Source organism: Selaginella moellendorffii, unplaced genomic scaffold, assembly GCF_000143415.4.
Source record: "Selaginella moellendorffii unplaced genomic scaffold, v1.0 SELMOscaffold_17, whole genome shotgun sequence".
In the NCBI taxonomy this organism is placed as follows: Eukaryota; Viridiplantae; Streptophyta; class Lycopodiopsida; order Selaginellales; family Selaginellaceae; genus Selaginella; species Selaginella moellendorffii.
In genome coordinates this window covers 365,541-388,324 of record NW_003314278.1, presented here as the reverse complement: position 1 = coordinate 388,324, position 22,784 = coordinate 365,541, and the positions used below count along the sequence as shown (strand labels likewise).

The window sequence follows — 22,784 nt, the reverse complement described above, 5'->3', positions numbered from 1 at the left end:
GCACACAAGAGATTTGAAGAAGGCGGAGCTTTGGAAGCGCTAGAAGAGGTATCTTTTCTACTCGATCGCGATTCTTTCATTCTTCTTGGCCTTGGATAGCAAATGCGTGCTTAATCGCACTCTTGTGAGTAGTTCTTGGATTAAATTTGTGTGTTCTAAGATGTAGAAATGCTTGGGGGATGTTTAGCTTGATTCTTTTGCTGTAACAGTGGATCTAATCTGTCGGTCTATTTGCTGCTTGAATCGCTTTAGCTATGGAAAGCCTGCCTTTTAGTCACTTATCTCTTGTTTTAGAGCATTTTCTCACAACTAAGTACTTACAGGTTAAGGAAAATTCCTTTTTTTTTTCTCTTTCAACCCACAACGCACGAACAATCTAACTTCCAACGTGAAAAAAAATGAGCCAAGAACAGATGCAGCGACCAGTGACTTATGGAGACATTTTCAACGTTTCGGGAGAGATGGGTAAGCAGGCCATCACTTCCGAGGACGCGGCCTTGATGCAAAGCGCCGAGACTCAGGCTTTCGGTCAGACGCAGAAGCACGGCGCGGCATCGCTCATGCAAGCCGCGGCCGATCACAACGTGAAGACTGGAGCTCTTTCAGCCGACGCTCACAGCCCGGTAGCAGACATCGGTGTGACTGTCCGAGAGACCGTCGTTCCTGGTGCCGCCATTGACACGGAGTTTGTAGCGAACGTTCCAGTCACCGGTGTGATTCGTCCGTTGCCTACTGCTCCAGAGGTTGCTTCCGCCAATGCCGTCACCATTGGAGAGGTGAGAAATTTCATAGGGTTCTCCATTTTTCTCTCGGTGTTCTTGCTGTGCTCTAGCTAAAGTTGCTCTGAGCAGGCTTTAGAGGCCGCAGCGCTGGGAGCAATCGACCAGCCGATCGAGCATAGCGATGCTTGCGCTATCCAGAGCGCCGAGACACGAGCAACTGGAGCTCCCGTGACGAGCAAGGGAGGTTTGTCTTCCACGGCACAGTCGGCCGCGGAACTTAATCCTCGGGTGGACGACTTTGCGAAGACAACCATTGGAGATCTCCTCACGGTAATCTTTATTCTTTCCTTCTCCCCGTTTCACAGTTTTTCTTCCTTTTTTGTTTTGCCAGGATGCTACGACTTACCTTGCAACGGACAAAGTTGTAACGCAGGAGGACGCGATCAAAGTGATCGAAGCGGAAGCTCGTCACACTCCCACGGGATTGCCTCGTCCGGGAGGAGTAGGAGCAGCTATGCAGACCGCAGCCGATTTGAACGAACGAGCCGGACTTCTTCCGCCTTCCACTGTCTGAGATCGAGAGATTCTCTCCAAGTAAGTTTGCTGTTTATACGAGCGTGTATGCGTGAGGAAAGTGAGAACAGGAGAGGAGAGGAAGAAGAGATAACTGTTCATATATGTAGTTTCTAGATGTACTATCAAGCAGAAGAAGATTGTCACTCGAGCTTCGTCCCTCCCGATTTTCTAGGAAATCTGAGCCTCAGTTTCCTCGATGAGAGTCGCCAGTTGAGAGGAACTTGCGTGACTTTCTCCGCGCCGGTTGCCGTTTCCTCTTCCAAGCTCTCTTCAAAGTTTTCTTCGAAGTTCTTTAGATCTGGAGACCTTGGAGCTGAGATGGATGAGGAAACTCACTAAACTTTACCTTGCTTGGGTTGGGAAGAAGAAGCGTTGCTCGCTCCGTAGAGAATGAGCAAACACAGGATCAAAAGCAGTGGAATGAGATGCAAGGCTTTGATCCTCCTGCTGCTAGCCATGCTCGACATTTCCTGTTTTACTAGAGCTTTGGTCGTGGAAGGAGGAAGAGGAGGCCTTGGAGGCCTCGAAGCACTGGCCATTCTCTTAAAAAACTCTAGCTTGCCTAGAACGAAACACCAGACTCTTCCACACAGTCACGGCCGTTGCAAGCTTATGTAACATTCACGTAAGAAACTCTAAACAATGAGAAATAGTATACAAAGTTTTTGGAATCTGTGGCACTACTCGCAAAGGTATCGTTTTTGTGGAGACAAACAATGTTGGCGCTCCATGGCGCGCTCGCGAATGGAAACTCTTCCACGCGCTGGAGCTCATTCCCGGCAAAGAACCATCCTCAAGCCACACGTAAGTGATCAATCCAAGCTCTTGGAGACTTTAGTTTGCAAAGCCCTTGAATTTCTTCGCAGGGACGAGAATCCAAGTCGCAGCGAAGAAAAACAATGGCGATGCAGAAACCCAGTGTAAGATGTCAAAATTCTTTCTTCTCTGGAATTTTTCTTCCCGTGGTTTTTTCTTTGTTCTTCTTCTCCAGCTAACAGCTTTGGCGTGATCGGAGACCTCCTCGCAAAATGGAGCGAGAAGTGGAGTTCACAAAAGGCAGAGAAACAATTTCCCGTGGCTCGAGCAGACGTGAGAGCCATCGCTGGAGAGCCATTTTTCGTGCCGCTCTACAACTTGTACACACAGCATGGTGGGATTTTCAGGCTCTCGTTTGGGCCAAAGGTACTTTGAAAAAGTCTGTCTATGATTCCATGGCTCTCAACTTCTTCTTTCAGTCTTTTATCATCGTCTCCGACCCGCAAGTCACGAAACACGTTCTCAAGGACAATGCAAAGTCCTACTCCAAGGTCCGATCATTCGATCTTTTTCTTTTTTACTCTGTTCTCTTGTCTTTGCGTAAGATCCATAGCTCATTCTCAAACTTACAGGGAATCTTGGCAGAAATCCTCAAGTTCGTCATGGGAACCGGACTTATTCCTGCTGATGGAGAAATCTGGCGAGCGCGAAGAAGAGCGATAGTTCCATCCTTGCATCGAAAGGTATACCGATATTCCTTCTCAAAGGTGCACAAGCTCACGTTTTCACTCTACGCAGTACGTGGAGAAAATGATAGAACTGTTTGGAAGAGCAAGCTTGAGGCTCTGTGACAAGCTTGATGCAGCAGCAAGCAAGGAAATCTCGGCCGAGATGGAGTCACTCTTCTCGAGATTGACGCTCGATATCATTGGAAAGGCAGTGTTTAACTACGAGTTTGATTCTTTGTCTACAGACACGGGGATAGTAGAGGTACGATTCCTTACATTTGTTGTTCTTGACACTGACACCATTTTTCTTCTTTTGTTCTTTTTTCTTGTGATGACTAAAACTTTTGATCTTGCGTGTAGGCAGTGTACACTCTTTTGCGAGAGGCCGAAGCTCGAAGCACTGCTGTAATTCCTTACTGGAATTTACCATTTGCTACGAGCATTTTCCCGAGACAGAAGAAGGTAGCAGTGGCATTGACGCTGGTGAACAAAAGCCTGGACGAATTGATCTCGACTTGCAAGGTTTGGCAGTCGATTGGTTATGTGGTTTGCTTGTTCTCAATCCTCTGTGTAGAGGCTGGTGGATCAAGAGGACGATCTCTTCCACGAAGAGTATGTGAGCGATCGAGACCCAAGTATCTTACACTTTCTTCTAGCGTCAGGAGACGAAGTGAGCATTCTTTGATCGTTACTTTGAGTTTGTAGTAACAAAACTGATGGAGTTCCATCAGGTTTCTAGCCAGCAGCTACGAGACGACTTGATGACAATGCTGATTGCGGGTCACGAAACTTCTGCCGCGGTTTTAACTTGGACACTACATCTTCTAATCCAGGTGAGCTACTTTCGTCTTTTACAAGAGGAAGACGATGGAAAAAAAAGAAAAAAGTCCAGGGAGAAAACGAATCTAACTATGAGAATGAAATGTGTTAAAAGAATCCAGCAGCCATGACAAAGCTTCAAGCCGAGGTAAAATTCTTCTATCTTTCCAAAGTTTGCACTACAAGTTCTTCAAATTTTCAGGTTGATGCTGTTCTAGGGGACAAATGCCCGACTTTGGAGGATTTGAAGCAGCTCAAGTTCACAAAACGAGTCATTAACGAGGTGAGTTACTATCCATTGCTTTCAACGTTAGCAAAAAACTTCCTTTTTCTCTGGCAGTCCTTGCGGCTTTACCCGCAGCCTCCAGTGTTGATAAGAAGATCACTCCAGGACGATGTACTCGCAGGCTATCCACTTAAGAGGTTTTCCAAACACTCCCTCGTTATCTCTTGCTCATACTTCTAAACTTCATCCATGTTTGCGCGTAGAGGAGAGGACATTTTCATATCTCTATGGAACTTGCATCGCTCTCCATCGCTATGGGAGCACTCTCACGAGTTTAGACCTGAGAGGTGGCCTCTGGATGGGCCAGATCCAAACGAAGTCACAGAGAATTTCAAGTAAGATAAAGTATGATGAAGTTCGCTTCTTGGATCAAGCCATTCGGTTTTCTCAGGTACTTGCCGTTTGGAGGCGGCCCTCGCAAGTGTGTTGGTGATATGTTTGCCACATTCGAGGTAAAACTGATCACTGCCTCTTTAACTTCTTAATGAAAATCGGTGTGCTTTGCTCTAGACTGTCACGGCAGTAGCGATGCTTGTTCGTCGTTTTGATTTCAAGCTGGCCCAAGGAGCTCCACCAGTGAAGATTTCTCCTTGTTTTCTCTTTTGCTCAGATGATTCAACTAACGTTTCTTCATAGGTGGGAATGACTACCGGAGCAACCATTCACACCACCGCAGGTCTCCATGTAGCCGTGACAAAAAGAATCGCTACTCCCAGTGTCCAGAAAATTAAGCAGCTCCAAAGTTGATACATTTTCACAGAAACAAAATGAGAAAAAGTTGGATATTATGATATCAATCTAACGATTGTGATTCTTTGCTCTTTACTTTATCAAACCATATTTACATTCAAAGGTAGAAAGATTTGTTTTGTCTAGTAATTGAAACTCCAACAACATCATATACTGATCTTCATTGAAGAATCACCACCACTACATACATGTAAACTTTATATTGTTTTATTGGTCTAGACACCAAACGGGGTCTTACCAGTCGTAAACTTTAAATCCCACATTCTCTTCCATATAAAATCAACATGATGTGTAAGAACTATTTGACTTACTCGTTCACAAGCTAAAGTTAGCAGCTGTGTTTCACTCCTCCCCACCTTCCAGCAATATACTATTAGTATTTGAGAAGCATCAGATGTCCAGGACACAAAGGAAGGGGCTTGCTGGCCATCCAAAACGGGCATGTTTTGTAACGGCCAAGACATCTTAGCTATGTGAGGAAACTGATAACCTCTAGCTCTCCTTGGAAATCATAGTGTTTATGAGAATCATTTGGATTGAATGTTCCTCCTTTGAGACTACAAAGCCAAGGATTCTTTATGCTGTCAATTTTATTTGCATAAGATAGAGCAAACCATAACCAACTATCCTGATGATGATTAATCATCACTAATGATTTCAAGATGCAGAAACAAATTGAGCAGGCAGAATGTTTTCTTTAATAACTCTTAACAAAAGGGAAAAATAAACATAACAACTAAAGTTTGAAGAATTAATATTAAACTTTTAGATAATAATGATTATAAATTTTGTATCAACTAAGTTTAATGCAACCCATAATGTGAGATCTCTTCAACACATCCATAAACCAAAACTTTATAATGAGAAAGCCAATGATTGCATCAATCTAAAAATTAAACACGATAAGTTATGCTCAACAAATTATGATCCTTTATAAATCCATCTTCTACATCAAAACTTCATAACAAACAAGTCTTAATAGAAAGTCTTTAAGTCTTGATAAAAATTATTAATAATAAATATCCCAAGTTAAATTTAACATAAATTAACAATTAACTGCTATGTAAAACTAAGCTACTTTTTGAAGAAAAGCCAAAGCTTAAATTTCTTTGTAATTTTGTCTAATTTACTACTCTGTTTATTTAAACACTAATATAATTAGCAAATGCACTAATGTTAACAATGATACTATACTTTGCAAGTAGACTACCATCACCATAAACACTTCATAAGTATATTATTTATTATCACAAGGATATAATACATAATCACAATGACTTAATCACTAATCAAGTAATACCACAAGCAAAGCCATATCACTACTATAAAGGTTTATATTGTATTAAGTACTTAATAATAAAATGCAGTATAAATGTTATACCTTTCTAATATTATTCTCTTTCCCACTAAACTCAAAACTAACTCAACACCAAATTACTTAAGAAGAAATAGTAAAGTTCCTAAAAATAAACTGAGCATTGCAACTTAATCCCTTTAATAGCAAGTTTAAGAAAAACAATTTAGAACTTATCACAACTAACTGCATCAAAGTAGGAATCTTGATTGCATGATTTGAAAATAAGCAGTAAAATCATGTTTTGTTGTTATTTAATCCTTCATCTTCAATAACTCTGTTTTTTGTCTCAACCTTGACTAAATACTTTTGCATTACTTTAAATTCAATCTCAAAAATGTTTATGGGAAAGTACTGCAAACTACTTGAACTTGCCCCAAGACACCGCAAGAAGATGTCTTCATCATTCTCCTAGGAAATCTTGATAACCTTTTGAGAATGATCTCAGTGCTATTTTCCTCAATATGACTTAAGTTAGTATTATTAACAAGAACTTGAGATCGATCAGTAATTTTTCTCATTATAGCGATAAATATTTTGTGAAATACCTCCAGCCAACTATAAAAACCAATAGATCAAATGCTTGGACTATTTGATGTCTAGTATGAAATAATTTTCTTATATGTGAAAATACAAAATAAAAACCCCTTTACAACAGGTTCAACTTCCTTGAAGTCACTGACATAAATTTCTAGAATTTATCATCACTTGACTTTTAATTACTTAACCATCCTTTAAAAAAAAGTAGAATGTTATTGCTAAATTGACAAAATAGTTTTCATGTGTCTAACTATAAAAGTAATTCAGTATTAACCCTTGAATATCTTATGCCCAATAAGACTGTGTTGATTGAGAATGACCAGAAAAGGGCAAACATTACTATTAATATAAAACTAAATAAATCTAATGAAGCTCAATATTCATTTATAAATACCAGTATATTATCTTAAACAATTTTGGTGATTATATGTTTTTGTATCCCATATTACACTGTGTGGTCTAATTGAACTATATATTACAAAATTACAATCATTTTGTATAATTGAGTATGTAAAAATTAAACAATTTGAACAATAGTATTGTATTGACCATAAAGCTTTATTCTTCTCATTATATATTACAGAATTTCCATCAATTTGAGTTTTCCAATAGCAAAATTTAAAATAATCTTCAGAATTACTAGATTGCCATAAACGATATTTTCCTGAATAAAGTGTAGCTTTACAGTTTGATGCAATATAAAATATATTCTTACCATTTTCAGATATCAACATTTGTTCTTTATAAAGTATATTATTTTTAAAACCAGCATTTAAAGTGTTTTTAGTTGTATCACATCTGACATATCCTTGATAACTATATGAGTGCACATTAGTAATAAGTTTCATTTGATTGTTACTAAACCATAAAAGAAAATTATATTCAAGTATATATATATCACCCACAATTTTACAAGATTTTGAACCAGTCTGGATCATAATCATTTTATAGAAATTTAACTTACGTCCAAAATTTTGTTTTAGCGCTTGACCAACAATAGTATTAGTTTCAGTTGAACATGTTGACTGTGCTAAACCAGTGCGTTTAATTCTTACGGCAACGGCTCCTCTACTAAAATCTACATAAGTGAAATCATTAAAATCTGGTGGATAATCACCATATGTTTGAATTTTTTTAATAAGAAATTGGAAACCATGTTTTATAATATATTTCATCTCATTTTCAGTAAAAGTATTATTTTCTCCCCATTCAACATATCCCATACAATAAACATTACAAATAAAAGCCATCAGAAAGAAAACTACAATAGCCATTAATAATCGATAGATTTAAAGGTTCAGTTGCTGATATACCAAGGCTCTTTGTCTTTTCCACCTTTTTTTAAAGTTTATATATACATGTTGCTCATGTTGATCGATCCCCAGACAGCTCCCTACCCGTTAAGAACCGTGGGCAATATCTCCCGTACAACGATCAACTTGGGTTACGTGAGACTGGACGCTGGCTTTCCAGCAGATGCTCACCAACTTGAAACGTAAGTCACCTAGCTCTCAGTTGCGTCGTTAGAGCTGAATTCCATAGGCCGCGATGTTCCACCAAGTCCAGGAGAGCTTCATCCATGGCGTCAAAGCCCTTCGCCTCCTCCATGCTCCGACCACTTGGACGAGAGCCGGGCTGGAGCAAGCGGTTAGGATCGTCACCATAGCCTTGATACACCCAGTAGCAAAGTTGCCATGGAAAGCGTGGCCACAACAGGATTTACAACATGTAATATTGGATTTTAGAATGTCTTTTTATCGATTCTCCAAGAAAAATAACATATTCAATTTACTTGAAGATCGCAGTCCTGTTACCAGACTTTGGAAACACGGTCCTCCTCTTCCCGCCTTGCAGGACACCGTTTAGCTTTGGTTCGGCACTCACGGCCGGATCGAAGTGAGGCTCTCTCTTGTCCCGCTTCACGCTGAACGGCGTCACCTCGGCCTCGTCTTTGGCACCAGCGTCACCGGTCGCGGAATCGTTTGCTCGCTTCCGGCCCTTTCTCATCCGTTCTCTCTTCCTGTTCTGCTGCTGCTTGCCGCTACCACCGTAACGTTCGTTGAGCGAGAGAGGTAGCTCGCTTGCTCCGGGATCTCTCGTAGCAGGCGTACCATCTTCGTCGCCTTGATCACCCCTGGCTTGGTCCACCGCTGTGGTGTCCTTGGTTTCGTTATCGCCATCTTCAAGCAATATTACTTCTTCCAGATTGGAGAACGGGACAGTAACTTCCACCACCGGAGAACAGATCTCCAATTCCGCCACTGAGCTAGTCTTCCCGTCGGGAACAATCTGCTGTTCCTCCATAGGGACTGCCTTGACGCTCTGGAACGAGAGTGAAGCCCGTATGGCCAGAGCTTTTGCCATCGCCTCTTCATCGTCGTCTTCGTCGCTATCGAGATGTGCGGAGGAAGCCCGGAAGAGTGCGTCTGCGACTGATGACCTCTTGACTTGCATCGTAGGCACAGTCTCTTGCTGTAGCTTCGCAGCGGACGTTTCCAAGGCTTCCTCAACGGTTTCGAAACCTGGTTCATCGAACACGGCAAGCGAAGTGCCTTCCGGGACCGATGGAACCGTCTTCACAGTGGTCACCACGTCAAGCTGTTGGACAAAATGTTCGGTGGCTGCCGGACTGGTTGGCACCATTGTATCGTTGATTTCGCCTTCTTCAACTTCTTCTGGTTTGGATGGCTCTGGAACTGGTACTGGTTGCTGCGTGACAACGGTCTTTGCCGCGTCTCGAATCACTTTTAGAAGAGCAGCCGAGTGAAAGGCCGCAACAGGGTGCCCACGCCTTAAAATTCCTTGTAGCCTTTTCGCATCTTGAGGAGCATCCTCAGCTGTATTCATCACTATGTCAAGTACCTGACCTGTAATAATAAGATGCGCATACCAAGACGGAACAGTAGACTATTAGGTAGAATGTATCCAGTGCTCTCGTCTTCGCTTCGACAAAGTTTGTCCCTCCAAGCGTACAATCCCTGAAAATTCAAAGACGTTAGGCTGCAACTAATTTAATAACCCAAATGACTTACAGCAACTATCGCAAGTTTCTCGGGGGTCAAGTTCTTTTCAGCTAGCCTGTAGAGTGAAATCCAATATTTCAAATGAACAATTGCTGTCAAATACGTACCCATAAATATGCAAAAACGAGCTTTCAGTGAAGAGTTCCTTCTCATACAATTGTAAGCAAAGGTCGCGGCTCCGTTGACAGACCTGAAATAATATCCATAATGATACCAAAATAGTAACAAAAACAACGCTCCTACCTCCAGATAAAGATCCTCAGTAGTTTCTGCGTCTCGAAGCATCCCCTTCATCTTGTCATAAACGTACAGCAAGTAATGCGTGTCCTCTCTCGCATACCTGAGAAAGCAAGACGAACAATTACTTGGAAATGAAAAAGGAAACACAGGCTTACTTTAACATTTCAGCACTGAGTGGACGAAGTCTCCAATCGGCAAGCTGATACCTGATACCATGTTATAATAAACCCCAAATCCTTTAGAGAAACAAATTTAAATACCGCTTATCAGGAGTAACTCCACAAAATGTCTGCAGTAAAAAAGCCAATCCGAATCTCTCCATCCGCAACACTCTCGCAGCCTACATCAGTCGATAAGAAGGAAGCCAAAGCACATTAGATACTAACAGACCTGACCAGTGTCGAACAAGTTACACACGTAAATGCCAAAATCCCGTTGAAGCCACAGAATATCACGGTCTGATCCATGTATGACCTGCACTGAAGTGCTCAAATCTCTGTACAGTAGATGAAACAGAAATACCTTTCGGATAGAAGGATTTGCGAAGACACTTCTCAAGACTGGGCCAATATGGCTTCTGAGAACCAAGGTATCCACAATAAAGTCTTGGGAACGCGTAGAGACTTGCATCAAGCATACAAAGCCTTGAAAAGACCGATAGTGATGGTTTTCCAGGTCCACCTAGATGAACAAGAGTATCCAGTTAACAAGAATGAGCAAAAGAAACAAGAAAGGTACCGCGATTTCGGAACTCGCATGCAGCTTCGCAGCCATCGTCTCTAAAGCCGGAAGGCTTTCCACGATAAACAATGGCGTCTCACTCAAAGACTTTGGTTTCACAGGCTCATCAGGTCCATCAGCAGGAAACTCCTTCAAATACTCCATACTTGTCAGCTCCTCCTGCAACAAAATCCTGTCAATCATGTTGTAAGTCAAAACCACGCAAATGGCTTTAAACAATGGAATTAGAGCCATGTATCTCACCTTGAGAGGATGCACTGCCGGTGTCTCCATCAAACCCAAGCTCTTAGCATGAAGCTCGAGCACTGACTGAGGCTTGGCACTTCCAGTCTCCTCCATAGCCATAGCCTGTGACCGACCCAGCAGCACCTCTCTAGACAGATGCTTGAAAGGCGAGTTGGAGTTATCAGCCGGGTAGTCGAACTTGTCCTGTGGCCGGGGAAGAGACCTGACATGGAAAGGAACTGGAAGCCGCTCCTTCTTCTGAGAGGCCACTTTCACAGCTCTCTGCGACGTGGTGGGGGATTTACTCTCGCTCGCATTGCCACTCGCAAAAGGAGCGTTCTTCTTCTTGCCCTTCCGGAGAAGAAAATCCGGCGGTCTCTTCCCAGCTCCCAGGCCCAATTCATCCAGAGCCGATCCAACGCCTTCCAGAACATCGTCTTGGACACCAACAAGCCAGTCGTATGATTCCTCCACATCCGCCGGCCACGCCGATGCCTCGGATCTAAGCTGCTTGCACGTACCGACCTCGGAGAGCAGCGCCTGGGCGCGCGCATTCATGCTCGCCACGGGCCCCCGGAAATTCGAGAAATTGGAGTAGTAGTGGAAATCCTCGGCCGCAGGAATCCTCCGCGACAGGAGCTCCACATCCTTGATCGCGACCTGGAGCGGCGCAATGCAGGCCTCGATCGCCTGGGCTTGGCGCCGCAGCTCGTCCTCCTCCATCGCTAAAACCCTAGAAAAGTAGAAACCCTAAAATACATTTTCCATTTGATACTTTTAGGGCTTTCGTATAGCCCTAATTTTGTTCTTCCATCGCGCGAGGCGAAATCGAGAGCGCTTGATCGAGCGAGGATGGTGTGCGACAAGTGTAAGTAAGCCTTCTCTCTCGATTCTTTCCAATGCTGAGATGGAGCTCTCGGATCTTGATGGATAGGCGTCAAGAAATTGGGCAAGGTCGTGGTTCCAGACAAATGGAAGGACGGCGCGAGCAACACAATCCAAAGCGGCGGCCAGAAGATCAATGAGAACAAGCTGCTATCCAAGAAGCACAGGTTTCTTGCAAAATTTCTCCTCTTTTCATTCAACCTCTTACGTTTTCTTCCTTGGCTCTCTAAAACTTTGTCTAGATGGACGCCCTATGGAACAACAAAATGTGTCATTTGCAAGCAGCAGCTCCACCAGGACGCAAAGTACTGCCAGTCGTGTTCCTACAAGAAAGGTATCCTTCTCTTTCTTTTTTCACTTTGTGTGCTTTCGTTCCCTCTTGTGATTCCTCTAAGAACTTTATATCGTTGGGATTGACAGGAGTGTGTGCTATGTGCGGGAAGCAAATTCTCGACACATCCATCTACAAGCAGAGCAATGTTTGAGTAACTCCACTGTACAGTAAGTCCTGTTCTTCGATATTTTCACGAGTGGTTTATCCACCTGTGTTAATAGTAGCTACCTTGAAAGTTCATTTTTGTGGTTTAACCTTTGCTCTCTGGGAATCGTCGCTGCGCGAAAAGCTGTCACTGATGGAGTCCAGCAGAGCGTGCTGCCAGAGCCATCGCTCTTGAGCTTCCATCGCTCAGGATGCTCGCAAGAGAAGCTTGCTCGAGACTTAAGCCTGGGCGATTCCTTGGCCTGAGCTGTGAGATCGTCCAGAAACTTTTCCATAGCTTCAAACTTTAGGATTCTTCCATCTATATACAACTATCGATCGTTTGTACAAGCTCGAGAATTCGATCACGCTTTTACCAGTATCTATCTTTGTTGACGCTGAAGAAGCCGACCTTGAGCTTCCCACCCGTGAGCCTCAATCCATCGATCAAGAAGCTCCAAGTCGAGCCCAGCCCTCCAACAAAGTGATCACAGTCCACGGCCATCAAGAGATTGACAAACGCGTTGTTGCTGCTCAGTCTCGTCCCCAAGCTCCTCTCGTAGTCGCCCATGCGTGTTGTTCCATTTTGCCTCGCCACCTTTGTGAAATAGAAGCTCCAGTATGTAAAGTTTGACACTGCCTCGTCCACAACACTCTAGAACGAGAAAACCAAGTTAAATCGATGAGGGATTTCGAGGGACTCCTTACTTGCATTTCTGTGGAGAGCCAGATGCCTTTGATATCGGGGAATCTTGCTCGGATAATCTCGGCCAGAGCCATATGCGACTTTAGATCGAAGATTTTCATCTCCGCAGCTTTGTCACCTTGTCTTACGTGAAGGCTTATGAGAGGTCTTGGTACCCATGGCCTGTGCTTTGCCCACAACAATTTCATAACATCACGCTGATTAATCACCTGATAGAAATCTTAATCGATGGAACATTGCAAAAATGATTGAAGATTCTACCTTTCGCCAGTTCTTTTGTGAGCTTTGAATGACAGCTTGAGCAGCCTCTTTCCCAAATGCTTTATGCCTGGCCCCATTGAGGAGGATACAAGTGTACTCACTGGAAAATCTCATGAAATATCTCACTGCCTACAGAATAAAAACAATAATATCTATAGAAAATAATAATTTGGAGAAAACTATATAAAATAACCTGAGCTCTCCACCACTGTCGGTCCATGCCTTTGTGTGTAGTAAGAAGCTCCCCATCCACCACGTCAAATGTTTGCATGGTTTCCCATGGTCTTCCCCAATACCTGGAATGCATTGTAGTGAAAATATTAGAGTCAATATCTTTGATCAATTAATAGCTATGATCCTCACTCTGGAACAGGTCCCGTCCACACCGAAGTTCGAGAAAAATTGTCAAGACCAACGATTGTCCCTTGGTTCCATGCCTTGACATCGCCCTCGAGCTCCATCGCTCGAGCTCGGCATTCCTCCGAAGTCTCGGGAACAAAGTAACACGACCATCGTCCATGCGAAGCTCCTATACGATTGAAATAAACAAGGGAAGATCTTCGAGAAGATCATCTCATACCTTTGCAATCTTCGTGCTTGGCTCGATCAAAGTCTGTTAGAACGAGAACCCTCTTTTCTCGCAAAGCAATGGCCAGGATCCCGGCCATTGCCACAAGCTCGGCTCCAAGGCCCAGTCCGCGGCTGTTTAGCCAGTTTGTCACCAGAAACTTCACGCTGGGATCAGTACAATTTTGTGGATGCTGGTGGCGCCACAAATCTCGTTGGACTGCTCGGGTCAGTGGCAGATTGTCCTCGTCGCCACCTTTGATCTGTTCGAACAGTAGAAAAAACAGAATAAAAAAAAGATTCAAGCCAAAGTTAGATCGTACCCATGGTGGATAGAGATTTTTTATGGAATGCTTTGTGGAGTTCTTGATCATGAGCTCCAATTCCAATTCCTCATCCTCCCTGCTCCACAGTGGTGGTCTTCCATTTGCATCGCGATTGTCAAATTCCATCCACTCCAGTGCCTGCTGTTGACAATTTTCCAAGTGTGGAGCAACTGGAAAACTCTTGCTGGTGCTCAGAGAAGTTCCATTTAAGCTATATGATTCTTCCCATAGCTTCATCAAATCATCCACATGAGATTCTCTACAATCAACATCGTTGCTCTGAAATGGTAGCCGGAAAAATTTCGTTGGAGCTATGGAACCACAATTCACAATTCACATCATGACATTGAATCAATTTATACTTACGAGTCGCCCAAAGGAGGAATAGAACAACAATCGGGAAAAGAACCATAGATTTTCGAAAGAACCCCTCTAACAAATCGATCTCTTGCTTGACTCCAGGTCCAGATTTCATGCTCATTGTCGCTCGAGCCCTCCACACTCCAAAACGGATTATATCCGATGGTCATGACTCAAACATATACATGTGATCCGACGGCTATAATTCAAACAGGACTTGTACGAGAGAGGTTCCTTCGTTTTAGTGCGCGAGGGACCCTCTTTCCTACACTCACCTGAAACGAAAACTTTTCAGTGTCTCAGGAAGTGTCATTGTTTATATGGATTGAAACTTCATACGTCTATGTTTCACCTAATGGTTAGAAAATCGTTGATCTACCTTGTAAAATTGATTGAATTCTAGTCTTTGTTTGGAAAATGGGGTCTGGTATCTGGAATTTTTGTGGGTAATTCTGTCAAGCTTTTGTCTCACGAGTCAAGGAAGTCCAGCTATCTACTGGCACAAAGTTGATGGACTATAGATATCGTATCAAAGAACCAACCCAAAGAGGGTCCCTCGAACTTAAATATCTTTTTTCTCAGGAAATCTCCGTGACTAGTGAATATCAAACATTAATTTAGCAAAAATTAATTGAAAAAACAATGAGAAACTTATCAAGTTGTTATATGGTTACCAGTATCTATCCTTGTTGACGCTGAGGAATCCAGCTCGCAGTTTACCACCAGTAGCTCTCATTGCATCAATGAGGAAGCTCCACGTCGAGCCCAGAGCGCCCACAAAAAAATCACACTCACTAGCCATGACAAAGTTGACGAAGGCATTGTTGCTGCTCGCTTTCACTCCCAAGCTTCTCTCATATGCCCCCATACTTGTAGTTCCATTTTGTCTTGGGATGTCTGTGTAGTGAAACTTCCAGTTCGTGTAGTTTTTTGACTCGTCGATAACATTCTTATTTAAGATCAAACAAAAATTCTTTTAGATGAAAATTGGAGATGTCAAGCGTGTAATATAATTTAGTTACCTGCATTTCTGTTGAAAGCCATATTTCTTGCAGTTGAGGAAATTGAGTTTGGATTTTTTGAGCCAGCTCCATGTATGATTTAAAGCTAAAGATTTTCATCTCTGAAGCTTTATCCCCTTGTCTAACGTGAACACTCAACATTGGCCTTGGTAGCCATGGCTTCGGAGTTGTCCAAATTTTCTCTCGAAGGCTTGCCTGCTGATGCTGCTGCTACATTTCAAATAAATGACATTTGTTGCAAAAAAGGTTGGAAATATAATTCTCACCTCTGAGCCAGGCCAGTTTGTAGGGAGAGTTTTAATAGTTAATTCTGCTGCTTGCCTGCCAAATCTGTGATGTCTAGCAAGATTAAGCTGCTTGCAAAGGTACTCACTTGGAGCTCTCATAAGATACCTCAATGCCTGTTTCAGAAAAGAGATAAGAAATGACAAATTAGCAAAGCTTCCTTACTTGTGCCCTCCACCATTGCCGGTCAGTAGCCTTGTGCCCCCCAAGAATCTCACCGCCAACCACATCCAAAGGTTGCATTGTCTCCCACGGTCTTCCCCACTTCCTGCATTGACCAACGCGTTGACTATCTCCTTCTCAAAGGTCAAAGCCTTCTTACTCTGGAACCTTTCCAAACCACATGTAGGCTTTGGGATACGAGTTGGCATTGGTCACCACCTTTTGCTTCCATGCCTTTTTCTGAGACAAAAGTCTCTTGGCCTGTGCCCTACACTCCTCGGAGGTTTCCAAAACAAAATAGCACGACCAGTGAGCCCTCGCTGACCCTACAAAGAGATGGTCAACGCCTTGGTTGAACAGCTAGCCAACCTACCTTTGCATTCATCATGGTCTGCTCGGTTGAGGGTGTCGGTGACGAGTACCCGCTTCTCGTTGACGGCAATGGCAAAGATACCCGCCATCGCCACCATTTGACCTCCAAGCCCCAGCTTGGGCGAGTTGACCCAGTCGTTGACCAAGAACTTGGTTGACTTATCAGTGCAGTCCTTGGGGTGCTGATGCAGCCATAGATCCGTTTGGGCTTGCCTTGTCATGGGCAAATTATCATCATCGCCACCTTCAATCTATACTATGATCATGGGAAACCTGTGATTACGTTGGAAAATGCTATACACGTACCCACGGAGGCTGTGGACCACCTCGGAAGACCACGTCTTCATTTGGAGCTCTTGGATTGTGACTTTCACGCGCGGTGGGAAAGATCCAATTGGGTCGATTTCCACTGGCATCGACTGTGTCCCAAGCGCTAGTTTGCTGTGAGCAGTTCTGGAGGTGTGGAGCTCGGGGGGCACTTTTGATCGAAGAAGAAGAAGAAGAAGTTCCATTTCCAAGATAGAGCTCCTGCCAGTACTTCAGTAGGAGCTCCACTCTGGGATCAAAATCTCTGGAGGGCGTTTCCTTGGAGCAATTCGCCGGGACGATCGGGTCAGTGGTCGAAGAGACTGAAAAAATTGGAAGAACAGAGAAGGAATTCTAATCGATTTCTTCCTTGCAGACAACTTACGGGACTTAAAATCCGTTGTAAGCATCGCGCGAGGAAACGTGAAGAAGAGGACGAGCGAGATCGCTGTGATCGACGCAAAAGTGTTGAGAATTCCCTTCCTCGTCCACAAATCCATGGCTATTACATTAGAGAGGCGCATTCGCACCGCCGTGAAGTCGTGCCTTGGAAGAACAGCGTTATTATTGTCTATCGGCACTTCAATGCCGATATCCAACGGCTGTGGATGGCCCATTTGGTCGCTTAATCCAAGCCCCACCCGCGTGGAAAAAAGGAATTGCGTAGTCGTGACTCGCTCGACTTCGATGAATTTCAAACAAAGACTACAACGATTCCGGAGAAAAATACTCGTGAAATTTGACTTTAAACTTCTCGATCACAGGACTTAAACACAAGGGTGTTATTACTTTTGCTTGATTGCTTGATTGTTTCGAGCTTTGGAAGAAACAAAGGCATGAACTTATGCTTCAAATTCGATTTTTACGAGTTTTTGCCGCAAGTCCAGTCGTGCTGCCCGAGAAACTGGAGCGTTTTGTTGTGGAGCAGAGTGTTTTCGAGCTCTAGAATCAACTTTACGAGAGAGAAAAGAGAAGAAAAGTCAAGAGAAATTGCTAAGTTTTAACGAGGAGACTTACAAGCTGGTTTTCTCCTTGCCTTAGCAGTGGTCCAGGAACATACAGGCTGCATTGCGGGCCAGCATCCTTAAAGATAAAGTTGTGTGTGATGGACGAGAAGAAGGCATAAAATCGAGAAGGAAATTAGAAGCTTTGTTCCTTACCGGCCAAAATCGACCAAGGTTGAAACCATTCACGAACGCCACCCCTTTGCTCCAGCCTTTGAAAGAGATGAAAGTGTCCATTTGAGCTTCACTCTCAAACGTGGCAGCATAGAAAGCAGGGCCATCACAATGTGGAGCTGCCAAAGAAAGAAAGAAAAACTTTGAGTGTATGGCAAAGTTGATTAAAACCTCTTGACTCAATGCGAATGCTTCCATGTCGTTGAAATCCAGCAAGGTCATTTGGCATCGCTTGAAACTTTTCAGCGACATCTGCGAGGCTTAAAGTGTAAGCTCTCCAGCCAAGCATTGGAACATTGTCAAGGATAACGGAAGAAAGAATCCCCTAAACACTCGAGGAAAAAAAGAGTGAACTTTACTTCTCGAAGAAAAAGAAAAAACCAGACCTTTTGGTCGAATATGAATGGTCCATAGTTGATACGTCCCATGTTTTCCACCTACAAAGACGTGAAAGTTTTAGAAGTAACTCCACTGGGGACAAATTTCTAACCAAAATGTAGATTTCCATTCCAGCCGATGATCCATCAGGAAGTTGTAGCGAGGAATTGGACCATCTTTGCAGCGTTCCTACGAGTCTCAGGCTTTGAGAGCTCTTTCCAACGTAAACTTGAGCTCGATCATGAATCTGTTCATGGTATCGATGAACCCATACTTCTAAATCTCGAATCAGGAGCTTACCTTCTTTATTTCAAGGATGGATCCTGGTTTTGCATGAGACGGGAGTCTGGATCTATAAACGATGAATCCAAAACTCTAGAAAAAACAAAAACTTAAAGATATTGGTCCAGCACGAAACAAGCCCGAGTTACCTGGTTGAGAAGCTCCATGGTCACCGGAGCTTGTTGAAGATAGAATTCATGACTGAGAGACTGGAGGACTTGGAAAAGATTTGCGAGCTTTTGCAGCACGACAGTCCCAGTGTTTCGTCTCGATGGAAGTTGCGGCGGATCTGGAAGTGGAAAGTTGACATAGCTCGAGAGCACTTCACGAAATCCTGCAAGGAATATAAGAAACAGCACAAACACAATAAGAGCTCAAACTCACTCCAAAACTTTTCTCCAAGATCTCCACCTTCCCCAATGGGGGCGTCCTAGAGTTTCCTGGAAACAATTCTCAAACCATGGTTTAGAAAGAGCGGGCAGCTCACATAATCATAGGACGTGATATCCGGCTGATAGATGGTTTCTTTCCCCCCAGTATTTGCACCGCTGAAAAATCCAAAGTTGGAGCCTCCGTGAGCCATCTAAACAAAGAGTTTCAATGCCAAGAACGTAAGCTAGAATGAAAAAACACTCACATAAAGCACGACAGAACCATTAGCACTCAAAAGCTTGTCCAGCTCTGCTGCTGCAACATACGGGCTTGTTGTTGCGAGATTTTCTCCCCAGTGAGTAAGCCAGCCCGTGTAAAACTCACTGCATAGAAATTTCTCAGTGAAGCGTCCAAAAAAAAAATTGGAACTTACGTTGACAATGCAGGAGACTTTCCAGGGGAGTTGTAGTTCTTTTGTAGTGCAAATGCTGCTACAGGATCCCAGCCGGTGGGAAAATCCACAGCTGTAGAAAATTCGAAGGAACAGTAATCCAAAACCACGAGATTTTGATAGAGATACACACCAGCATAAACATCGTCTCTAGATATTGTACCCCGTTGCAGAGCGTCCTCTGTAGCTCCATCAGTCGTGTATCTGCAAGTAGTAAAAGCTGCTTAGTTGAAGAGCTTCGAATCAAAAGAACCCACAGGATTATTTCGTTTCCCAAGTATTCGCGAGCTTCGCTGACAAGGTGGTGGAGATACTGCTTGTCAGATCCGAAAGATCCATACTCGTTTTCAACCTGCGAGAAGAACAGCAAGGAAGTTTAGAAAATCAAAAGTGAGCAAAGGTTGTCATGAAAAAACCTGTAGCATGATCACTGGACCACCACGAGAGTAGAGAAATGGAACGAGTTTAGGAAGAAGAACATTCCACCATTGGTCAACCTGTAACTCGAGGATCTAAGATAGAAGACTCGAAAAAAACAGTAGAAGATTGCAAGAGGGAAGAACTTACGAGCTTAAGGTACGAAGAATCGGAAGTCCTGAGCTTTAGCTGTGGTTGTTTGGACAGTAGCCACGAAGGAAATCCTCCAAGGTCCCATTCTGGAAGCAAAATCTTCGAAAACCTCCAAGCGGAAAAAAGCCAAACCTCCACAAACATATGGTCCCATGCGAAGCATGACCAAAACTTCGAGCTCTTGTGCGAGCTTTAGAAAGGCCTCGAGGTTCACCGGATCGCCAAAGAAGAACTCGCCTTCCGATGGCTCGTGAACATTCCAAGGAACGTAAGTCTGGATGGTGTTAAGACCCATTGCTTTTGCTCGCTGGATCCGGTCTTTCCAGTACTGCGAGAGCATTTTTCTTCGATGGAAAAACAAGAATTCGAAGAGACCGAGAAGAGCTTTACCTCTGGAACGATCCGGAAGTAGTGGATTTCACCACCCAGAATGCGGAAGGGCTCTCCATCCTTGTAAAACGCGTCGTTTTCTATAGAAAAACTTCTGGATTGCTGCGGTGGGGAGAAGAGAGACTCCATAGCTAAACCATCACAGCGAAGAATCGAAGCTTACCACTCCCTGGGAGGCGCCCAGTGTTTGCAGCGCGGCCAACGCCATAGACACAAGCAACATTCGCGTAAGCGCCATTTTCCCAGCGCTGGAGAAGCGCATGACAAAAAATAGAGGAAGAATCAGCCACACCACTTTTGTGTCATTATTTTTAATTGTTAAAATAAAAGTTAATGATTAATATAACATGAGCTGGAGTAGCTCAGTTGGTCAGAGCGTGTGGCTGTTAACCACAAGGTCGGAGGTTCGAGCCCTCCTTCTAGCGTATCAGTGTTAAACATTTTTTATTCTGGTTATGTTTAACAACAAATAATTTAACTATTGAGATTAACAACTTTTCTTTTAGTCTTGCAGTTACACAAAAATTTCAGCAGTATCGCGTCTAAGCCAAGTAACACTTGTAACAGACTAAGAAATTTTCCACCAAAGGCTGGAAGTTTGGAAGCACAAAACCATGGCTGCTGCTGCTTCATCTTCCAGCCAAAGTAGTGGGATCTTCATCGTTTGCCTGTCGCTCAGCCTGCTTCTCATCGTTGGAGTGATCCAACTCGACAACGCGAATCAAAATGGTGAGCCGTCGGCAAAGCTCTCGCAGTTTCTCCTTCGTGGCAACTTGCCTTGCCAATCCGTGCAAGTATCATCCGTGTCCAACACTTCGTCTCGCAACACCGAGCTCCCTGCGCACGACGAGACGAGCGAGAAGATTGAGTTGCTAATGGAGATCTGGAATTCTTCACCATACCTCAAGGAGGACGCCGAAGCTTCGGAGGAAGAGCTCTCTAGCATCAGTCGGCCTCCTCACCTGGAGAATTGTAAAGCTCGTTACATGGAGTATACCAGGATGGACAGCCGGAGTGCCGATGGAGAGCGTCCACACTGGAGTTTGTGGAAAGGCCTCTTGGGAGCTGAGCTCGGAAAGCACGTCCCCTGCGAGGACGATGGAGAGGAGCTCCTCCTCAACAAAACAGCTCTGCTGCAAGGTCCATTTCCTCCCTGGGTGAGAATCCAGAGATCTAGAGTTAGAGGCTGGCTTTATAACTTAGATCCGGTTTGCAAACTGTCCAGATCGATGGAGGAGAGGAAGATAACTTACCATACACAAGACGCGTCCAGCGAGATCTGTGGTTGCATCAGCACCCGAAGAACTGCAGAGATTCATCTCTTAAGTTCTTGTACGTAGACTTCGCAAACATATCGACATGGGGTACCGGAGCACAGCTGAACGCCATCTCGGGAATGGTCGCAGTTGCTATGAACGAAAATAGAGTTCTGGTCCTGGAGTATTTCAACCGAGCCGATCACGAGGGCTGCAAAGGTACGCAAAAGCTTAGGAGAAAGAAAAAGAACAGTAAAGCTTACCTTGGCACTTAGGATCTGGACACTCTCGTTGGACATGCTATTTCATTCCCGAGACATCAAAGGAATGTCGTGAGCGAGCGCTGGAGCTCGCTGCTTCGCAGGAAGCGAGAAAGAATAAAACTATCACCGACATGAGCAACTACTGGGGAGGGATAACATGGTTCGCACCCATTCCAGTGTAAGACCGCAGAGAATCCATAATGCAACAGTGTGAAATCTTCTATCTTCCACACAGGATCTGGGGAAAGCCATGGGAGCATCTGCAAGCAACGAGCCAAGTGAATGGTGAGCTCACAGTTCATCACAACCAAATGCACATATGGTGGTGGCGTGCACAGGTAATCGTGCTCTAAAACGAAAGTGAGTATGAAGTGCTTGATATCAGGCCATCAGATATCTTACTCGATATCCAAGCGAATACCTGTGCGTACTTCTCAACCGTGCTCGTCACGAAGCGTTTGGCCGTGCGGCTGCTGCGTTGATCGTCGACACACTTCCCAAAGAGTGGCCAAAGGTCTGGAAACAATCAGAATAAAGCTTGGTTTCAAGGAAGTATAAGCATAGCTTTGATGCCTTACAGGTTGAAAGTTCGAGAAGAAATATCACCGCCATGGAGAAGCTTGTGTGGAGCAACCATATCCACAGGCCATGGGGTCCGAGGCCCCTGGTAAGTGTTCACGTTAGACAAGGCGACAAGGGCCGAGAAATGAAAATCTTCGGCTTCAAATCTTATATGGAGCTTGCTCAAAACTTACGTGGTCGCTTTCCTAATGCCAAGCACATATGGCTTTCAACGGAGATGCAGGTACGAGAAAAAACTCCAGCTTGATAAATTCCAAATGAATCTCCCGCAGAACGTCGTCGACGAAAGTAAGAACTACACAAAGTGGAACTTCTACTACACGACCATTAGAAGACAAACCGGAAGCACGACGATGAAAGACTACGAAACCGGCCTGGGAAGATGGAACAGTAGCACCAATGCTTTTGTGAACCTGATGATGGCAGTGGATTGCGATTACTTCATAGGAGCGCTTGGATCCTCCTGGGGTTCCATCATCGACGGACTGCGAAGCACAGGTGGTAAAGCTCTTGCAGGGATTGTAAGCGTCAATCCTGGCCAGTTCTGGTAAGATCAGTACGAGCGACAAAAA

At 44.0% G+C, this 22,784-nt stretch overlaps 8 protein-coding genes and 1 non-coding gene across 16 annotated transcripts; 5 read left to right on the top strand and 4 right to left on the bottom strand.

The window, feature by feature from the left end:
* The first annotated feature begins 5 nt into the window (after positions 1-5).
* Positions 6-1,441, top strand: LOC9640163 (late embryogenesis abundant protein D-34). 2 transcript variants are annotated; one of them, XM_002971592.2, is made up of 4 exons: positions 6-48; positions 324-776; positions 852-1,052; positions 1,114-1,441. In XM_002971592.2, exons 2-4 carry the CDS (start codon positions 399-401, stop codon positions 1,294-1,296), a joined length of 762 nt encoding a protein of 253 aa, XP_002971638.1. In that variant the 5' UTR covers positions 6-48; positions 324-398; the 3' UTR covers positions 1,297-1,441. The 2 variants fall into 2 exon arrangements, with proteins under 2 accessions (XP_002971638.1, XP_024532016.1); XM_024676248.1 differs by lacking the exon at positions 6-48 and adding an exon at positions 62-124.
* Positions 1,442-1,955: 514 nt separating this feature from the next.
* LOC9642947 (protein LUTEIN DEFICIENT 5, chloroplastic) lies at positions 1,956-4,739 on the top strand. The gene is made up of 16 exons (XM_002971591.2): positions 1,956-2,102; positions 2,165-2,218; positions 2,290-2,480; positions 2,534-2,605; positions 2,687-2,797; positions 2,853-3,044; positions 3,143-3,304; positions 3,357-3,452; positions 3,514-3,615; positions 3,717-3,749; positions 3,804-3,884; positions 3,942-4,024; positions 4,091-4,222; positions 4,279-4,339; positions 4,398-4,463; positions 4,524-4,739. Exons 1-16 carry the CDS (start codon positions 2,015-2,017, stop codon positions 4,632-4,634), a joined length of 1,635 nt encoding a protein of 544 aa, XP_002971637.2. The 5' UTR covers positions 1,956-2,014; the 3' UTR covers positions 4,635-4,739.
* A 3,510-nt stretch (positions 4,740-8,249) lies between these two features.
* Positions 8,250-11,490, bottom strand: LOC9640162 (protein RRP6-like 1). Its single transcript, XM_024676247.1, has 11 exons — positions 10,779-11,490; positions 10,533-10,694; positions 10,317-10,475; positions 10,185-10,268; positions 10,055-10,134; positions 9,950-10,000; positions 9,798-9,894; positions 9,662-9,744; positions 9,564-9,609; positions 9,422-9,509; positions 8,250-9,368 (listed from the first exon to the last, which is right to left on the bottom strand). Exons 1-11 carry the CDS (start codon positions 11,481-11,483, stop codon positions 8,320-8,322), a joined length of 2,604 nt encoding a protein of 867 aa, XP_024532015.1. The 5' UTR covers positions 11,484-11,490; the 3' UTR covers positions 8,250-8,319.
* Positions 11,491-11,542: 52 nt separating this feature from the next.
* Positions 11,543-12,222, top strand: LOC9642946 (cysteine-rich PDZ-binding protein). The gene is made up of 4 exons (XM_002971590.2): positions 11,543-11,628; positions 11,695-11,812; positions 11,888-11,979; positions 12,066-12,222. The coding sequence occupies exons 1-4, from the start codon at positions 11,613-11,615 to the stop codon at positions 12,128-12,130; spliced, it is 291 nt and encodes a 96-aa protein (XP_002971636.1). The 5' UTR covers positions 11,543-11,612; the 3' UTR covers positions 12,131-12,222.
* Positions 12,223-12,398: 176 nt separating this feature from the next.
* On the bottom strand, positions 12,399-14,436 carry LOC112346826. Of its 2 annotated transcripts, none has more exons than XM_024676591.1 (8): positions 14,350-14,436; positions 13,981-14,294; positions 13,671-13,920; positions 13,454-13,619; positions 13,284-13,386; positions 13,091-13,219; positions 12,832-13,038; positions 12,399-12,778 (listed from the first exon to the last, which is right to left on the bottom strand). In XM_024676591.1, the coding sequence occupies exons 1-8, from the start codon at positions 14,393-14,395 to the stop codon at positions 12,497-12,499; spliced, it is 1,497 nt and encodes a 498-aa protein (XP_024532359.1). In that variant the 5' UTR covers positions 14,396-14,436; the 3' UTR covers positions 12,399-12,496. The 2 variants fall into 2 exon arrangements, with proteins under 2 accessions (XP_024532359.1, XP_024532360.1); XM_024676592.1 differs by having other exon boundaries at positions 12,832-13,026.
* Positions 14,437-14,939: 503 nt separating this feature from the next.
* LOC9642945 lies at positions 14,940-17,130 on the bottom strand. Of its 6 annotated transcripts, none has more exons than XM_024676666.1 (9): positions 16,876-17,130; positions 16,491-16,813; positions 16,186-16,435; positions 15,973-16,138; positions 15,816-15,918; positions 15,759-15,766; positions 15,632-15,695; positions 15,366-15,575; positions 14,940-15,292 (listed from the first exon to the last, which is right to left on the bottom strand). In XM_024676666.1, the coding sequence occupies exons 1-9, from the start codon at positions 17,105-17,107 to the stop codon at positions 15,014-15,016; spliced, it is 1,635 nt and encodes a 544-aa protein (XP_024532434.1). In that variant the 5' UTR covers positions 17,108-17,130; the 3' UTR covers positions 14,940-15,013. The 6 variants fall into 6 exon arrangements, with proteins under 6 accessions (XP_024532434.1, XP_024532435.1, XP_024532431.1 ...); XM_024676667.1 differs by having other exon boundaries at positions 15,366-15,572; XM_024676663.1 differs by having other exon boundaries at positions 15,632-15,766.
* A 127-nt stretch (positions 17,131-17,257) lies between these two features.
* On the bottom strand, positions 17,258-20,391 carry LOC9640161 (beta-galactosidase 8). The gene is made up of 19 exons (XM_024676661.1): positions 20,275-20,391; positions 20,112-20,213; positions 19,854-20,049; positions 19,719-19,807; positions 19,568-19,648; positions 19,409-19,503; positions 19,285-19,355; positions 19,134-19,224; positions 18,966-19,083; positions 18,816-18,911; positions 18,713-18,758; positions 18,478-18,662; positions 18,347-18,421; positions 18,159-18,293; positions 18,055-18,105; positions 17,840-17,993; positions 17,651-17,787; positions 17,508-17,573; positions 17,258-17,442 (listed from the first exon to the last, which is right to left on the bottom strand). Exons 1-19 carry the CDS (start codon positions 20,371-20,373, stop codon positions 17,353-17,355), a joined length of 1,977 nt encoding a protein of 658 aa, XP_024532429.1. The 5' UTR covers positions 20,374-20,391; the 3' UTR covers positions 17,258-17,352.
* A 71-nt stretch (positions 20,392-20,462) lies between these two features.
* On the top strand, positions 20,463-20,536 carry TRNAN-GUU. The gene has a single exon. It is a non-coding gene; the product is annotated as a tRNA-Asn (tRNA).
* A 189-nt stretch (positions 20,537-20,725) lies between these two features.
* LOC9642944 lies at positions 20,726-22,780 on the top strand. The gene is made up of 7 exons (XM_002971589.2): positions 20,726-21,268; positions 21,337-21,586; positions 21,643-21,808; positions 21,866-21,968; positions 22,016-22,144; positions 22,211-22,435; positions 22,485-22,780. The coding sequence occupies exons 1-7, from the start codon at positions 20,726-20,728 to the stop codon at positions 22,761-22,763; spliced, it is 1,695 nt and encodes a 564-aa protein (XP_002971635.2). The 3' UTR covers positions 22,764-22,780.
* Positions 22,781-22,784: the final 4 nt, after the last annotated feature.

Bases quoted from the DNA above. Each gene is read 5' to 3' on its own strand.
- LOC9640162 (XM_024676247.1), bottom strand. From the start codon at position 11,483: ATGGAGGAGGACGAGCTGCGGCGCCAAGCCCAGGCGATCGAGGCCTGC. The intron at 10,476-10,532 runs GTACCTTTCTTG...TTGTTCATCTAG, and splicing joins ATGCGAGTTCCGAAATCGCG to GTGGACCTGGAAAACCATCA. The intron at 10,001-10,054 runs GTATTTAAATTT...ACATGGTATCAG, and splicing joins GGAGTTACTCCTGATAAGCG to GTATCAGCTTGCCGATTGGA.
- LOC9642946 (XM_002971590.2), top strand. The intron at 11,813-11,887 runs GTTTCTTGCAAA...AACTTTGTCTAG, and splicing joins CTGCTATCCAAGAAGCACAG to ATGGACGCCCTATGGAACAA. The intron at 11,980-12,065 runs GTATCCTTCTCT...TGGGATTGACAG, and splicing joins GTCGTGTTCCTACAAGAAAG to GAGTGTGTGCTATGTGCGGG.
- LOC9642947 (XM_002971591.2), top strand. From the start codon at position 2,015: ATGTTGGCGCTCCATGGCGCGCTCGCGAATGGAAACTCTTCCACGCGC. The intron at 3,045-3,142 runs GTACGATTCCTT...TCTTGCGTGTAG, and splicing joins CAGACACGGGGATAGTAGAG to GCAGTGTACACTCTTTTGCG. The intron at 3,453-3,513 runs GTGAGCATTCTT...GAGTTCCATCAG, and splicing joins TTCTAGCGTCAGGAGACGAA to GTTTCTAGCCAGCAGCTACG.
- LOC112346826 (XM_024676591.1), bottom strand. From the start codon at position 14,395: ATGGTTCTTTTCCCGATTGTTGTTCTATTCCTCCTTTGGGCGACTC. The intron at 13,387-13,453 runs GTGAGGATCATA...AATGCATTCCAG, and splicing joins TGGACGGGACCTGTTCCAGA to GTATTGGGGAAGACCATGGG. The intron at 13,039-13,090 runs GTAGAATCTTCA...GATTTCTATCAG, and splicing joins CACAAAAGAACTGGCGAAAG to GTGATTAATCAGCGTGATGT.
- LOC9642944 (XM_002971589.2), top strand. From the start codon at position 20,726: ATGGCTGCTGCTGCTTCATCTTCCAGCCAAAGTAGTGGGATCTTCATC. The intron at 21,587-21,642 runs GTACGCAAAAGC...CTTGGCACTTAG, and splicing joins CGATCACGAGGGCTGCAAAG to GATCTGGACACTCTCGTTGG. The intron at 22,145-22,210 runs GTCTGGAAACAA...GATGCCTTACAG, and splicing joins TTCCCAAAGAGTGGCCAAAG to GTTGAAAGTTCGAGAAGAAA.
- LOC9640163 (XM_002971592.2), top strand. From the start codon at position 399: ATGAGCCAAGAACAGATGCAGCGACCAGTGACTTATGGAGACATTTTC. The intron at 777-851 runs GTGAGAAATTTC...TGCTCTGAGCAG, and splicing joins ATGCCGTCACCATTGGAGAG to GCTTTAGAGGCCGCAGCGCT. The intron at 1,053-1,113 runs GTAATCTTTATT...TTGTTTTGCCAG, and splicing joins CCATTGGAGATCTCCTCACG to GATGCTACGACTTACCTTGC.
- LOC9642945 (XM_024676663.1), bottom strand. From the start codon at position 17,107: ATGGGCCATCCACAGCCGTTGGATATCGGCATTGAAGTGCCGATAGAC. The intron at 16,436-16,490 runs GTACGTGTATAG...ATCATAGTATAG, and splicing joins GTGGTCCACAGCCTCCGTGG to ATTGAAGGTGGCGATGATGA. The intron at 15,576-15,631 runs GTGAGAATTATA...TTTGAAATGTAG, and splicing joins CAAACTGGCCTGGCTCAGAG to CAGCAGCATCAGCAGGCAAG.
- LOC9640161 (XM_024676661.1), bottom strand. From the start codon at position 20,373: ATGCGCTTCTCCAGCGCTGGGAAAATGGCGCTTACGCGAATGTTGCTT. The intron at 20,050-20,111 runs GTAAAGCTCTTC...ATGCTCTCGCAG, and splicing joins ACTTCCGGATCGTTCCAGAG to TACTGGAAAGACCGGATCCA. The intron at 18,759-18,815 runs GTGAGCTGCCCG...AGGAAACTCTAG, and splicing joins ATATCACGTCCTATGATTAT to GACGCCCCCATTGGGGAAGG.